Source organism: Pongo pygmaeus, chromosome 2, assembly GCF_028885625.2.
Source record: "Pongo pygmaeus isolate AG05252 chromosome 2, NHGRI_mPonPyg2-v2.0_pri, whole genome shotgun sequence".
Classification (NCBI taxonomy): domain Eukaryota; kingdom Metazoa; phylum Chordata; class Mammalia; order Primates; family Hominidae; genus Pongo; species Pongo pygmaeus.
This window is the reverse complement of record NC_085930.1, coordinates 48444956-48461224: the sequence shown is the minus strand read 5'-3', so window position 1 is coordinate 48461224 and position 16269 is coordinate 48444956. Positions and strand designations below refer to the sequence as shown.

The window sequence follows — 16269 nt, the reverse complement described above, 5'->3', positions numbered from 1 at the left end:
TTACGCTAATTGGCACATTTGCTTTATTTATTTATTTTTAAAACAAACTGGGTTTTTTGAATTTTTCCTTTTTGTTCATTCCATCACATTGAAAAGGAGGAAAACAAAAATGATTTTGAATTCACTCGATATTTTGGACTCCTCAGATGAACGGAACATTGCACACACACTTGGAACAGAGAGAGAGATAGAGAGGAAAGTGGACTCCCACAGGGCCACACGCACCAGATCAAATAACTTGGATACAGTGCAAGAATTTCCCAAAATGATTGAATCATCATTACCAAAAACTCGCCATAACAACACCAAGAAACAAAAAATGTTTAAGCCACACTGTTTGACTTGGGATCTTTCCTGCTTTTTTTTTTTTTTTTTTTTTAATGTTTGCCACACAGAGAGAAAGAGGGCTAGTGGGTGGGAAAGGACAGACTCACAGACGTGAGCAGGACAGGAGGGGACTTCAGAGTGGAGCTGAGAAGAGGGTAGGGAGAGACAGGCTCAGGAGAGGGGAGGGTGGGGATGTGGAAAGCCATTTCTTAGAGTTCAGGCATGTTCTCGGTCAGCCTCAGGTTCCTCTTCTTTACCCTCATCCTGCCGGGCACTTTCCTTAGGTTTGGTTTCATCTACAGCTTCTGAGAAAGAAAACAAGATAGGATTGGGGGAAAAGGAGAGAGTTAGTATTTTGTCTTATCTGCTCATACAACGGTGCAATGCATTTCTTCTTTTTATGTCATTTCATAAGAACATTAAGATTAAAAGAGATTATTAATATCCCAGTTAATGTAAGTTCCAAGTTCAGAAGAGTTTACCTCAAGGAAGCTGTTCAGTGGCACCTATGGAAGAACTCAGGAGCAAAGGTATGTGAGTGACAAGGAGACCACTTAACAGAAGTTACTGTGGTCTTTAATCTCTCAGCCTTACAATCAAGGTATCCACATACAGGATCTTCACATAGGGAATCAACGACAATCTTGTATTGCTGTTCTACTAGTGTCAGAAGAATTGTGACAGATAATTTATGTGAACCATCGAGCATCCATTACAAGTTTCTTACCACTCATTTCCAGTATTGGAAAGTGAAGTAGTTGAATTTTCAGCTCCTGTGGGACAGTGCTAGTCAATTATATAGAAATTGAAATCCCTAGAGAGGGCAGAGTTGGGTTTTGCCCTTCACATTCTCCTATTCCTGATCACTTGGACATCAAACAATACATGGCACTGTAGCAGCTGCCTTGTGACCATGAAGACAAAAACTATACACTAAGGATGGTGGAGCAAAAAGAAAAAATCATCACTGAGTGACTGTACCACTCCTAGATATCTTTCCCTCAGAAACAAGTCACTAGCCTCTTTAAAGCATTGTAATATAATCGTATTCAGTTTCTTGCAGCCAAGCACATTCCAACTGAATACACTTATCCATAGGGAAAGTACTGCTTTGCTTAACAGGGAGGATATCATGTCTTTTTGAAGAAAAATTTTCCCTTTGTTTCCCGACAGAACTCAGTCAACTGATTTTATGCTACCTGATAGTTTACTAATATGCTAGCTTGTGGAAAAAGAATTCATTTGCTCTGAAACAACTTGTGTTGCCAAACAATCAACTCCCTGTGTCAATGTCCCCCAGGACCACCCCTAGGTTCAGTGATTTGCTAGGAGGACTCATGGGACTCAGCATGCAGTCTGCTTCATAACTAAAATTTATTGCAGCGAAAAAACACAAAGCAAAATAAGCAAAGCTGAAAGTTGCCCATGGGCAAAGTCTGGAGGAACCCAAACAAATTTCTAAGAGTCCTCTTCCCATAGAGTCACCCGGGATGTGCTTAATTCTTTCAGCAATAAATTACCATAACACATGGAAGATGTCATCTATTAGGGAAGTTTAACTGAATTTGCATTGGTAATTGGTCATGTAGGCACCCTCCACCAAGCAGGTACAAAATTCAGACTCCCAGAAGAAAAATAGATGTTCAGCACAAACCACATTGTTTGTACTATGATTTCAGGCACCTGGAACCACTCTTATCAGTTAAGGAATGATGAGAATCTTCTCAAAATCCAAGATCCCAGATGCCAGCCAATGGTCAACTTTACAAACAAGCCTTTCTAAGGATAGCAGTCCCAGGCCTACTGTATTAACTGTTTTTTTTTTTTCTCAATCCCTGATATTGATGATGCCTGTGTCTTAAAATGGAGCTATTGTTATTGCTTGTCCTCCTCTTAACAACTACTAGGTGCTGATTATTCTTGGAAAGGTAAACTGGAGTCCATGGAATTTTGTTAGGCTAACAAATTTGTGTTTAATTAGAAGATAATAGACATAGTTTGAAAGCACTTGAGCAAGGAATATAATACAGCTATGCGTTGAGGAGCTTAAACTAGGAATACTAAATAAAATAGTTTTACTGTATGTAGATGTTGAGATTAGAGAAATGGGGTCATTAAGGAGACCATTAAAAGAGCTCATCAAAATGTATGTCTCTTTTAAATCAGCCAGCTACATATTTACATTCAGATAAAGCTGAACATTTATACGCACCATTATTAAACACATTTCTGGAATTTCTTCTCTGAAACACCTATCAAAAAACATCCTTTTGGAGCTCTTCAGTAGCAGAAATGCTTATTTTTTGAAAATAGGTTAGGTTTTTAAAATCTAACTAGACTAGTCTGGTAAATAAAGTAAGCAGCTACAATGGGTAATTTTACCTTATAATACTCACTTTTGACCAGGGTTTTAAAGTCTGACTTATTTTATAGGGTTCATAACTCACTATAAGCTATTCATAAAATATAGCTATTCTAGTGATGCTACCTACTACTACTCATAAGATTTTTTAAAGGCTATAGCTTTCCAAAGTGATTGTAATTACCTCTTGAACAACAGTGCACCTATCCAAGTTTTGCATGAAACTAACTCAATTCTTATCATTATAATACACTATGCATCAGCAGTATTCCTCAGGAATTATAAAAATTTTGGTGTGCTAATGAGTTATTTAATTTTCTACCAGAAGAAAGATTCCAGATGTATTTCAGTGAAGTCCTTCTAAAACAATCAGGAATTCTTTTGGAGAGTTTGCTTAGTTCCCTAACCCTGCTCAAACCTTTGGATATTACAAGTATGCCCAAGGTAGTTTGCCATCCTTATCAGTTCCAAGAAGCAATGTTTTTAGTGCCCTTTTCAAACTGCAAAATAAACATAATGTTGATTTACACAACCCAGAAATATATAGAAAGTTAGTAGTTATAGGAACAAGAGAAGACTTCAAATCTCGCCTTCCAAAATAAAGACATGGGAGCTATTATGTATGCTTAGAGGGAGATTAGGAAATGAGAGAAAAAGGGAAGTAGACTGGGAAAGGTGAGAATTGCATGTTTGTTGAATAAAGGGAATAAAACTCAAAAATGCAGAAACAGAAACCTGAACATTCAGATGGTTCTGAGATGCAACTGCACTTTCTGTTCCCTTGTTGGAATACAATCAAGCTAAATCCTCCCAAATTCTCCCACTTTCTCTTGTCATCCATTGCCTTGTCCTAGAACAAAAGATGAAATTTGGCACAAATCTGTTTATTATGACAGGAAATTATGAAGCTCTATTGAGAAAGCTTCAATATATATTCATTTTCTCAAATGCTTCAAAGTATTTTAAATGTAAATATTTATTAATTTATTTGTTCAATAAGTTGTTACTGGACACCTGCACTGTGCCAGGCATTCTTCTAGGTACTGAGAAAAAAAAAAAAAAAAAGCAAAATCCTTGCTGTCCTTAAAGCCTTTCATAATATACCTTTAAAAGACAATAAAATTCAGGCTGGGTGTGGTGGCTCACACCTGTAATCCCAGCACTTTGGGAGGCTGAGATGGGTGGATCACCTGAGGTCAGGAGTTCGGGACCAGCTTGGCCAAAATGGTGAAACCCTGTCTCTACTAAAAATATAAAAGTAGCTGGGCATAGTGGCATGTGCCTATAATCCCAGCTACTAGGGAGGCTGAAGCAGGAAAACCACTTGAACCTGGGAGGCGGAGGTTACAGTGAACAGAGATCCTGCCATTACATTCCAGCCTGGGGGACAAGAGCAAAACTCTGTCAAAAAAAAAAAAAAAAGACAATAACATTTATAATTATAGAATGTTAGAAATGAGTGGACCCTTTAAGATCATCCAGTCACTAAACCATAAACTCTTCAAGGGTAACAGCAGTACCTACTTCAGCTCAGCCTTGAATCCCATGTCCAGCATATAACCTAATTCAGGAAAGAACCTCAGTAAATATTTATTGAGTGAAGGAATGACTGGACAGCCTCATTTTACAGGTGATGACACTGAAGTCTAGGTGCATAAAGGAACTTTCCCTAAATCATATGACTTGCTTATGACCAAGCCAGAGCTAAAACTCAGGTCTATTTGTTCAGGTTTTCCGATTATATCAGGTGGCCAAACTCATTTTGCCAATTCAGCACTAGAAACTAAGTAGCTAGAGTCCATAGGGTTTTAGTGATCTATAAAACTTTAGAGATTAAAAAATTGTTGGCTCCAAAGTATAAAATAAAAACCGTAAAATTAAAATTGATGAAGCTCAATTAGATGGCTACAAAAGGAAATGTTAGTCAGTTAGCTGGAACATATAAAACTCTCTCTCTCTCTCTCTATATATATGTATATATATATGTATATAGATATATATTTGTCTGAGATTAAAGTAATTTTTTACTTGATATTATTGAATATTAAGCAAAATATTTGCTTTGTTTTAAGCGAAGGGATGACTAGTTGGCAGAAAAAAAAAGTGGGTCAAGTCAATGGATGCAGTGAAAGTTTTATAGGCCACCAAGAAATTATGGAGAGGAAAATAAAATATGGATGGAGGAAACAATGTAAAGAAACAATCTTTTACAGCTTCCAAAGTGAGATAAACTAAGAACTCATGATAACATTTTTTTAAAATTCTACATCCAAATAAGGGAACAATAGCCAGATGTGGACAATACGCCTGCTCTAGCTAGCTCTACTTTTGGTAGGAGACTGCATATGAGTTTGGGAAGGTTTTAACCTCTGACAAAGCAGAACTTATTATAAACAGAATCCAAGTTTTGTATAAATAGTTCCATTTAAGCCTGAATACCAGAGGGAACATTTTGATATTGCTAGCTTATTCTCCCACTGATGTCAACCCTAGATAAATCATTGCAGTGATAAATAATGTCGACTGTTTAGTTTATATCTACATTTTCTTACCTGTTCTATTCAGCAGCTTAAAACAACTGCCTGGAAAGAATTATGGATTATGACTTCCCTGGTTCTTTGTATAAAGTATTTAGTTATAGTTAACATTTTCGAGCTCTTACTATGTGCTCAGAACAGTGCGAAGTGTACCTGTATCATTGCATTTAATTCTCACATCTACCTTAATCACCTCATTTCACAGCTGGGGAAACTGAGACACAGGGAGACTGAATGGTTTACCTAAGGCCACACTGTAAATTCCAACGTAGGACAGAGTTATCTCAGCAGATTTTACTTTAGTTGCTTTCCCTGGTTTTACCTTTGCCCAAAAAGAATGGGTAAGTTCAGAGTGATAACTAAAGCAGGGAGTCCGGTCCACAGCTATGTAGGCCTGAAGATTACAACATTTAAAAATTGTATCATTAAAAGCAGCTAAAAATGAAGGGAAGAATCCTGATTAGTCTTCTGTGATATAAAATCTGGTCTTGGCACTTTCCAGCACTAATTATGTGATTTGTAAATGCTAGAGATGAGTTAATATGTAATCTTTAGTATTTTGTGCAAAATCTTTGATCATCATGGTGAGTGTCAAAGACAAATGAAGGGCTGGGGCCAGCTGGTCACTCCAATTACCATGATCCAATTAGAGTAAATAGTCACATTCCTCATCTAGCGGATCAACCTCCCTCTGAGACAGTTATTACTTAGGAAGAGGCTATAGAGGCTAGAAGATTGAAGTGTGATTTTCAACGCCAAGTGACATAGAACAAGTGAGTAGAAGCAATGACCTGGAGCTGGCAAATGAGGAAAGCCTGGAAGTGCTAGTGTGATGGCTGAAATCCAGCAAAGTGAAGCGTAGAATATGCTTGTTCTTTTTCAGTTTGCCTCTGAATAGTACTTTTACTTGTATTAAACATTAAAACTTAATACTAGTACTGTTATTTTGTTTAAGACATTACAGGAAAAACAAAAATGAGTCACAGTATTATGCACTAAATGTCTGTGTTCCTTCAAAATTCATATGTTGAAATTCTAACCCCCTAAGGTGACGGCATTAGGAGTAGGAATCTTTGGGAGGTGGTTAAATCATGAGGGTAGAGGACTCATGATTGGGATTAGTGTCTTTATGAAAGTGACAACAGAGAACTAGCTAGTCTTTTCCACCATGTGAGGACACAGCAAGGTACAGAGAAAGCTGGCCCTTACCAGAATTTGTCTGTTGTTTATAAGCCACCTAGTTTATGGTATTTTATTATAGCACCCAAAGACACTCGGGTTGTGTGTGTGTGTGTGTGTGTGTGTGCGTGCGCACGCGCGTATCTATGTGGTGACCATTGAATGAATTTCCTAAGACTATTACTATTATCTACCTAGTGATGGCTTCTCCCCAAATCCATCTTTACCAGGGCAAAATCAATCCCCCAAATCCAGTTCTATTATAAAACAGAATGTGTCTACAACAAAAACAATAAACAAAAACCGATGATGTGTTTTAGTTTTAAATTTAGTTTTAGTAGTTTAGGCTTTTTTTCCTTTTAGGGGAAAAAGTTTTTTCAAGACACAAATTTTTCAAATGGAACATGGTCATATTTTCAGAAGTAAATAACCTTATTTATATGAGAGGCTTAAGCTAGAGGCTCAAAAACTTGATTAAATTCTTTAATGAAGTTGATTAAATACTCTTGCTGTGCCACGATTTAGTCTCAAATATTATATTCAGTCATTTGGACAGATAATGTTAGAATCTGATAGAAAGCTGTAACCTGCCCATGCCATGGCATTTTAGCCTTGACAAAAACATTGCTCTTCCAAGCCCAAAGATAGCTTAGAGATTACCACCACGTTCACTGGCAGCCTCCATGAATTTTGTCATTTCTGTGTTAACTTAAAAAGAGAAAGTTAACATCATAGAAAGTAAATTCATACATTCTTGATGCATGATAGCTCAAGGATCCTTCAAAAGGGAAGAAAGAAAATGTTTTCGTTCGTTCATCTATTCATCCAGTGAAAGAAATTGAGTCTTACTATGTCCACACACTGTTCCACGAACTGCAAATATAGCAGTGGTGACACAGCCATGAAAACACAAAGCAAAAACCTCTAAGTTCTTGGAATTTATATGCTAGCAAATTACTGTAATAATGTGTTGTTTATTGGAGAAAGAATGGTAAAGGAAAGAATAGCTAGATAAGAAGCACTCAGCCCTAAGGAGTGTAATTCGTCCTGGGTCACTTCTCTTGGATTTGCAAAGCTGACTAACTTGAATGAATCTCAGAGGTTCTGAAAAAGGAAAAACCATAGTAGTTTCCATATTCTTGATCCACAACCACAATTCCTAAGAAAGATCAAAACCACACTAAGACAGCAATAAAGATCTAAGTTATCTCTGCATGTATTTACAACAATGTAACGGTAGCCTTAAACGATTCAGGGGATTAGGTGGACAATTTCACAGTGGTCCTTAAAAGATGTATGCCAAACTTGCTCTCTGATTCTTGCTAAAAGAGAGTTTGGAAGCAGTTCTTGCCTTTATGCATTCCATTCATTTCCTCGAAAGGGTGAGAATAGCATGTCGATGCATTCGTTGGTGAGCAAATACCAGGAGCATATGCAGCAGCGGCTGCTTGTGCGCTCAGCCAGGCAGCCTGGTTGCAATGCTGCTGGAGGGATGGCGATGTTCCCAGCTGCCATTGCCTACGCTGAGCTCTAATGGCCCTGTTTTCTGGCTCCAGTCCAGGCCCCTCCACAGCCCTACATTACTGAAATTAGGTTGAGTGGATTTCCGAGTAAAACATTACCTCTTGGGACCTGCCCAGCTCTCCCCAGCCTTGTCAACATTGATTAAATAGAAGCTGCTATCATCCTGGGGCCATGCCCACAATTACTCTACCAATCACCAATGAGCTGGGTGTTTGCTTCTTCTCTTTTTATTTTCATCTTTCTTGAATATTAATCATCATCACCTCAAAAGCTCAAAGGAAAGTAATAATAATAATAATAAAAACTTTGGCAGCTAACTCACATATGGCCCTTTTGTTGCTCACACAGTCTTTTTCTTTAGCTATATACCAGATGTCAATCTGGAGCCTGGATCATGGCTTTCAGTGGTCACTGTGATCCACATTTTGCTCATTTCATTACCATGTTTCACATTTTAAGTTTCTTTCAAAACACTAAGCCAGTATATTTCATTTTGATGTGAGGAGAATTATGCAAATAACACCTCTGCCCCCATTTCTTCTTTACTTTCCAAGCACTTGAAAGAGAGAATAACCTTTTTGCTAATAACACTATATACTAAAGGATTTCAAAGAGTAACCAAGAAGAAAAATCAGAGGCTGCATGATGGGGTCCCAGTGATATCTGCAATATGCCATCTACATGTCTACTTTTTCCCTCAAGTTTAGGCCTAAGAACAGGCTGATTCCTATTCTAGCCTAGACTTTGCCATTAACTAATCATATGACCTCAGAGAAGATGCTTTTCCTTTCTTTGTCTCAGTTTCCTAATGTACACATAATATGAATAATAATGCCTGCCCTACCTTATCATAGGTTGTTTGGAGTTTGAAGGGAGGTATTTGAAAGTGCTTTATAAAATCTAAAGTGCAGAATGTAGTTTGTCGAGATTTTAATCCAATTTATGGGGTTTGAGGTTTGCTGAATTTTAATCCAACCTTCAGGAAATGAAGGATTTGGGAAATTCACTCAACCTAATTCTAGCTGCCAAGTTTAATAGTCTCAACAGGAAAAAAGCAATTCTTCCACTACCCGCAAAAAACTTCTTTCCCAGACAGATGATTAAGAAACCTTCTCCCCTAGAATGTTTCTGTAAAGTCTGACTCTGATAAGGAAACAAAGATATGAGTGACTAATTAATTAGAGAGCACTACTCAGAAAACAAAGATATGAGTGACTATTAATTAAGGACAGCTACTCTTATAAAACTAGGACAGAATATAATATTTCTAGTCTACAGAACCAAAGACAGTGTTTTTATCTGAATGGAGAAAAAACCCAGAGATTTTTTTTTTAATTAAAACTAAAGCCAAAGAAGGTACAAGTTGACTAGCCTTGAAAACTTCTTAAAACATTATTTATAAAGAATGTCTACCAAATCATCAAAAATTAGTGTTCTCTCTTCTTCCCCAACTAGAAATATGCAGAAACATCAATCATTATAAGTTACATGGCTTGCCCACTTGCCCTCAAAAATTGTTGGAATAAGATGAAGTAAATATATTAAGTTAAATGATGTTAACTTTATTTCTTACCATTATTACAATGAATAAGTCAACTTCTAAAGGTTAAAAATTAAAACAAGAAATTAAGGGTATTCTCACTTTAGTATAACAGTCAAATAAAAATCACTCCCTCATCCCTGCTCCCAGCTAAATTACATGCTGAGCTAGCAGTGGAATCTGTGGGTCTATTGAGGCATTGCTTCAGTTTGTTTGGGGGTTGGAGGAAAGAGGTAGAATGCAGAGTCAGCCTAAAGATAAACATTGATGGCTCCGATGGCACTGAGAAATTATGAGAAATGCCATGTCGAGAATAGAAAAGTAATGTGATAGTGAGTGTTGTTAACTAATAGTGATGATTAGAGACATTTCAACCTGGGAATTTTTGTTTTCCTCCTTTCTGTAGGGGGGTGTGTGTGTGTGTGTATTTAGAACTTAAAAATCCCATGTGTGCCCAGACTTTATCATGGACTTCTAAAGACCTGAGTTTCAGGAGCTCTGTTCTCTCAGCATTTTCAAATTCTTGTGAGCTTGCCACAAATTGATTGCAAGTGGTCATTATCACAGTTGCAGTGTTGGCTCATAGCATTTTGCCTTCAAATAATTTCCTGAATTCTTTTTGAAATAAGGACTATTCTATTCTCCCAGGGGAATTCCAAATACATGCGCGTGCGTGCACACACACACATACACGCACAAATGACTGTGAAGAATTTATAGCTTTAAGAACTTTGATATATGGTATAACCACAGAACTCTAAAGCTTGAAGGAACGTAAGAGATACTTTAACACCCAATTTTTTGATAAGAAAATTGAAGCTGTAAGAGATTAGGTAATTTCTCTATGGTCATAAAATTGAAAAAGGCAGCACTGAAATCCAGGACTCCTGACTCACAGCCCAGTACTCTTTCCTTTATGTTATGATATTTTTCTAGGGGACTGGTGCAGATGACATTCAAAACCCAAAAACATGCTTTATCTTTATGCCTTGGCAGGCTGAATTCACTGAGACAATGAAGCTGATAGTTTGGTTTAATTATCTTACCAAACATAAAAATGGAAAAGAAGGAAAAAAATAGGCTATGTTCTTAAATAATTTGAGTGGACAAAAATCATAAAACCTAGGTTTCACTTTGGGAGGGTTTATTTTTAACAGAATTTTATTATTAACTATTTTTTTTACCCAGTTTTCACTATGAAAGGACATTAAATAATGAAAATTTTTTGCTATGAACTCTAACCATGGACACAAGCAAGAGGTTGAAGAGCTAATTGGTCTCAATAAAAAGAGTTTATATATCCCCAAAATTTGGTTCAAAACAATTTTTAATGTATTTTTCAGAGATTTAAACTAAACCAAATTATAAAACAAAGACTGGAATAAGCAGAACCATCTCACTGAAATTCAACTATAGAAGTCCTTTTTTATACTGATCAATGAATCAGAAAAATATTTTGTTATTCTCCCTCTTTAAAAACTCCACAAATCAGTTTTAATCAGGTTTAAAATAAACAAATATGTTTTAAATATTTGAGTTAAAATATCTAATTATCTCCAAACAAAATTGATTTTAACATTTATTTCACTCAGTTCAAACTTCTCAATTTTCACAGTAAAAACTAGGTCAAGGTATAGCCCATGATATCTACAGACAAAAAAAAAAGAGTAGGTGAATAATTTTTCTAGTTTGACTTAGAATGTGATTTCCTAGAAAGCAAACCTTTGGGAAACTTTCATTTTATATGGTAACCATAAGTTATCTACATTGCTTGGCACATTATAGTGAATCAGCACTTTAAATTGTAGTTCTCAAACCATACACATGAATCCGTGGGTGCTACAGTGAACTCACAGGAGTGCCAATATATATTTTTAAATTTGAGAGAAACTATCTGTTGGATACTGTGCAATATACTATTATTAAGCTCCTTGAACCTAACTACCTAATAAGCAGAGGTTCAGGGGTGCTGTAAAAAAGTTATAGAGCCATAAACTGAAAAAGTTGGAAAAATCTGTTTAAAATTAACATTAAAATCAACTGCTCATATATATATATATATATACATATATATATGTTCATTATACTTGCAAAATGCAGTAAAAATTGAGAATGCTGTTTGAGACTTTAAACTGCTATAAAGGACAGTTATAATATAACTGATTATCCAGTAATAACCTTTTTTCATATTAGCATTTTAAAAAGCTACTTAGTCAATGTTTGCACATCACCTTGAAAATGAAAAAGTGCTTTATGATTTGGCTCATTAGCATATATTCTTTGACATAGGCCTTAGAGTGAAATAAGCAAATTTATGTTATTGTTTTAGAACATGATCAATTTACCAACCTTTAATTCTAGGAAGTCAATGTTAATTGTATGTGTTTAACACTCTGAAAAGAAGTTTACAAGAAACACATCAGTAATTTCAATTCTACATCTCCCTGTTTCACTCCACAGGATCCCAGTTGAGAAGAATCCCAGCTGGGTGAAAATCTGAGCTGGGATTTCAGCCTCCAGCCTTCACAAACTCAATTGCCTAAGAGGCCAGGCAAACAACATTAATGTGAAAATCTGGCCAAGGGTAAAATTGGCAGTGGGGTCTGTGGGGAACTGGAGAGTGCAGGTTTTGCCTAAAGGCATTAAAAAATGCTAAAGAACTCTCGATGCAAAAGCAAGAGGAGGCAGGGCGTCTGGAGTAAGACATGTAAATTTGTGGACTCTGACTTAAAATGAAAGAGGTTCCCATTAATCAAAACTAATCAAAATAAAAGGCAGTCTCATACTTGCCTACAAGAACTAACTGCAAATCTGGGGTTCTGAATGACAGTGCTGCTTTTTCTATTTTACTAAATTTAAACTACTGGCATTTAAGATTTTTCAGTGAAGTAAAAATAAATACCTATTTCAGATTTTATAAATGTCCCACCAAAGCAAAAAGAGATAGCAAAAAATAAAAAATAAAAAAAAAACAGCCAGTTGTCAATATCATCTGTTCCCTCACTTGCCGCTCAAATATTCTACAACTCTACATCTCTCCACATGCCTTTCAGATGTCCTACATTCCTTGTAGTAGATGCTGTTGGTGCCCCTCTCAGATCTTCTTTACCAGGTCCATGCTCCCATCCCCCAGCTGCCGGAGGTGTTGGCTGCTAACAGCCCCACCTGCCACTTGGGTAAGGGATAGAAAATAGGCGCCACCTCAACCTGGTTCCTGAGGGGTCATGCCCTCTGCCTACCATGACTCCACTCCAGTACCCTTGCTTTTGGACTAAACAACCTCTATGGTGCAATTTGTGCTTCAGAGCTCTCTGTTGGATCAGGCTGAGACCACATTTCCCCTGAAGTCTCGTCTTTGCCTGGTATCTTCCTCTGCTCTATCCTCTTTTCTCATTCTCTTATAAGTTTGCACCAATAAATTATATGCACAAGAAATCCCTTCTTGGACTTTGATTATGGAGATCTGGACCAAAGATATCTCTTTAACCAAAAATTAAAAACTGGAGTTGGGAGGCAGACCAGCCAATGATATCAGTGAAGGATGTAGTAAATCTTCAAGGTTGATTCATTTGGATTTACTGCTTATAATTCCTATGACCCAGCTCAACTACATTTTCAACCTCCAAACTTACACTAAACAGAATTCATCACTTCATTCTCATATGGAAGTTATATGCCTTGCATTATATCATAGTTTGTGGTATCTTTTTAGTCTTCTTCTGTGGACTAACTTCTCAAAAGAAAAGTATATATTTGTTGGTGTTTTAACTCCACAAAAGCAGAGATATTTTTATTTTGTTCACCAGTGAATACCAAGTACCTAGAAACATGCCTGGAAAGTATGTTTCTAGGTACTTGGCATACATGTGTATACATATATGTGTGTGTGTGTGTGTGTGTGTGTCTGTGTGTGTGTGTGTATCCCGATATATATATCTTGAATGCTTTGTGACATGTAGATGTCACCAAAGTAATTAAAGTAACCTCAATTACCTCAGGAAGAAAACCTGTGGTCCTATAATGTTACCATGATCAAAGGAAATAGCAAAAGTTTGTAAATTTAAAAATATTGGATTATAAAAAGGAACCCCAGTGCTATTCTGTTTCATAGCCATGAAAATCATTATCCTATCATTCTCCATTTTTTTGCTAACTTTGATTTTATACCTATCTTCTAATTTTATAACCAAGTATTCATATATAAAGAAAAAGTAAGAAATAGATATCTACTATAAGCATAACTATTTTTAGATGCACAGAGTAGTAGTTAAGATAGTTGATTCTAGAGCCAGAGTGTTTACATTTAAATTCTGTCTCTTAGGCTGAGTGCAGTGGCTGATGCCTGTAATCTCAGCACTTTGGGAGGCTGAGGTAGGAGCATCACTTGAGCCCAGGAGTTCAAGACCAACCTAGGCAACATAGGGAGACTCAGCCTCTACAAATAATTTAAAAATTAGCTGGGCATGGTGGCATGTACCTGTGGTCCCAGCTACTTGGGAGGCTGAGGTGAGAGGATCATTTGAGCCTGGGAGGTCAAGGCTGCAGTGAGCCACTGCACTCCAGCCTTGGTGACAGAGCAAGACCCTGCCTCAAATAGAAACAAATAAATAACAAAAAAATAAATAAATACATTCTACTTCTGACACTATGACCTTGAGTAAATTACTTAACTTTTCACTGCCTAATTTTTCATAATATTGGTACCCACCTCGTGGGGTTGTTATGATAATTAAATGTGTTCATTTAAAGTCCATATCAATAAATGACATATTTAAGTAAGCGCTTATAAGTGTTGGCCATTATAATATGACTAGAAGGGACCTAACATTGGTTGATGTTTACTATGTGCCAAGCGTTGTGCTAAGAGTTTTCACATATAGGTAATCAATATGTATCTTTGCTGCTTTTCCATTTCTTCATAAGTAAAATAGGAATAATAATATCTACCTCATAAATTTGTGAACGTTAAATGAAAATAAAAATTTTAAAATGCCACTTCTTTGCTCACATGAATGCCTAATAAATGAGTTATCTTCAACCTTTTCCCTTTTAACTTATGCTTATCAAATCATAACTCACAGCCAAAGAGAAACTGTCTTCAAATATCCTGACAAAGAAAGAGAAGAGTCTCTGACTTGTAAAGTTTCTGCTTGTGGAGTGAAAAAAAAAATAGTTTTTTGAAAAAGGCTTTGAAGTCAGGGACCAAAGTCCAAAAACGATCACAAAGGCAAAGGTGACCATCAGCCAAACTTGAAGGTCAGCAAAGAAGAAAAGTCATGATTCAGTAATTCAAGAATCAAGGCTACTAAGCAGTAATGCCTTCAAGGGCAAAGACCTTTCTGATATCGATGGTATTTAAAAGCAGAACAGCCTTCTCTATTTTACATCTAAAGAATAGCAGCCAGTTGATTAAACAAACAAAAACCTTATCTTTGAGCTAGCTTCGTTTGTAGAAAAACTATGTTTACCATACTGAATGAGTAAAAGGCCAAGTCATAGCCTACCCCCAGCTAGGTAGTAAATCTTGCATCCAATAGGCAAGTTACAGAGAGGATGGCAATTCTCCAGGCTTAAGACATTCCATCCAATTTCAAGAAAAATTCCCTTGTTCAGTCATAATGCTGGAATCCTATACTTGAAAAGGACCCTAAGACTGCTTTTTAATAATTGATCCCTTAAGTTTCAGGAAAACGGTAAGATGCAATGAGATTTTTCGGCTTTTTTGTGAGAAAGTTCTCATTTCCAGGAAGTACTGAAGTTATTTGGGGACAGGCATATGATGAAGGAGAAATCCTTTGAGAAGACTGCACTGATGGGGTTCTTCTTTCTACTTATGCAAAACACTCTCGTTTCTGGGCGTTCTCAAATAGGGAATCCCAGCAGACTTTGAAGAATAAGGAATCAGAATGGGATAGGAAGTGGCTGTTCTCTTGAAAGATTTCTAGGCAAAGAGATGTCATACTTCTTTTGGAATCTTGTTCAAACATGACTGAAGTTAGCACCGACCTCCACCCTCCACGAAGGATTTTCTATAATTCCTCCTGCTGCATTTTGGAGGAAGTTAATAATTTTCAAAAAATTATACCTCGTGTATTTGATGTTAATTATTTAGGTCCATACTTAAGAGGTGAGGAAATATTAAACAGGCTAATCATGTTTGTTGGTAATTTTTTATTGAATCTACTTTCTTAGCTTTTCCTTCTCAGTTTTTCACATTCATTGAATGATTGCTTAGGCATTGTACCAGCCTTTTCAAAAGTTTGGGTTTTTTATGTTTTGGTATTTCTATTATACCCATTGTTTTCAACAATGTCACCCTAGATCTCATCTAATGAGATCAATCATAAAAGTGTTACTGTAGTAATTCCTGTCTGCCAGACTTTGAGAAAGTTAACGAATTATCTTTCAGTTATACTGATTTCCATTTAAAAATTCAATAAATTATTTTAAATGTTTTAATATATGATGAGTTAATATTCCTTATTATAAAGTTGGTATTTCCAATATTTACCTTTAAAAGCAAAAGCAGATCTAGGTTTGCCAAATCACATGATCTGATATTTGATTAAATGATTTAATTATCTGACACCAGGGTTAAAATACAGAAACTAAAGCCAGACATAATTTTAGCTCTGTAAGAATGACACCAATAGTGACTACAGCTGCCTAAAAATATTTCCTATTTATATCTATTGCTTGGGTAACATTTAAATTTTTAAATAAAAGCACTGCATTTATGAGTCATATTCATTCAGCTCATGCCTTGCCATGGTTCGGCATGATGTTTTTGGGTAGTACTT

At 36.3% G+C, this 16269-nt stretch overlaps 1 protein-coding gene across 1 annotated transcript in view; it reads right to left on the bottom strand.

Moving 5' to 3' along the window:
* Positions 1–358: 358 nt before the first annotated feature.
* Positions 359–16269, bottom strand: part of GAP43 (growth associated protein 43) — a 97551-nt gene continuing 81640 nt past the window's right edge. Inside the window, exon 3 of the mRNA XM_054483583.2 lies at positions 359–632. Within this exon, the coding sequence (XP_054339558.1) occupies positions 544–632 (89 nt within the window). The 3' untranslated portion in view covers positions 359–543. The remainder of the gene's footprint in view (positions 633–16269) is intronic.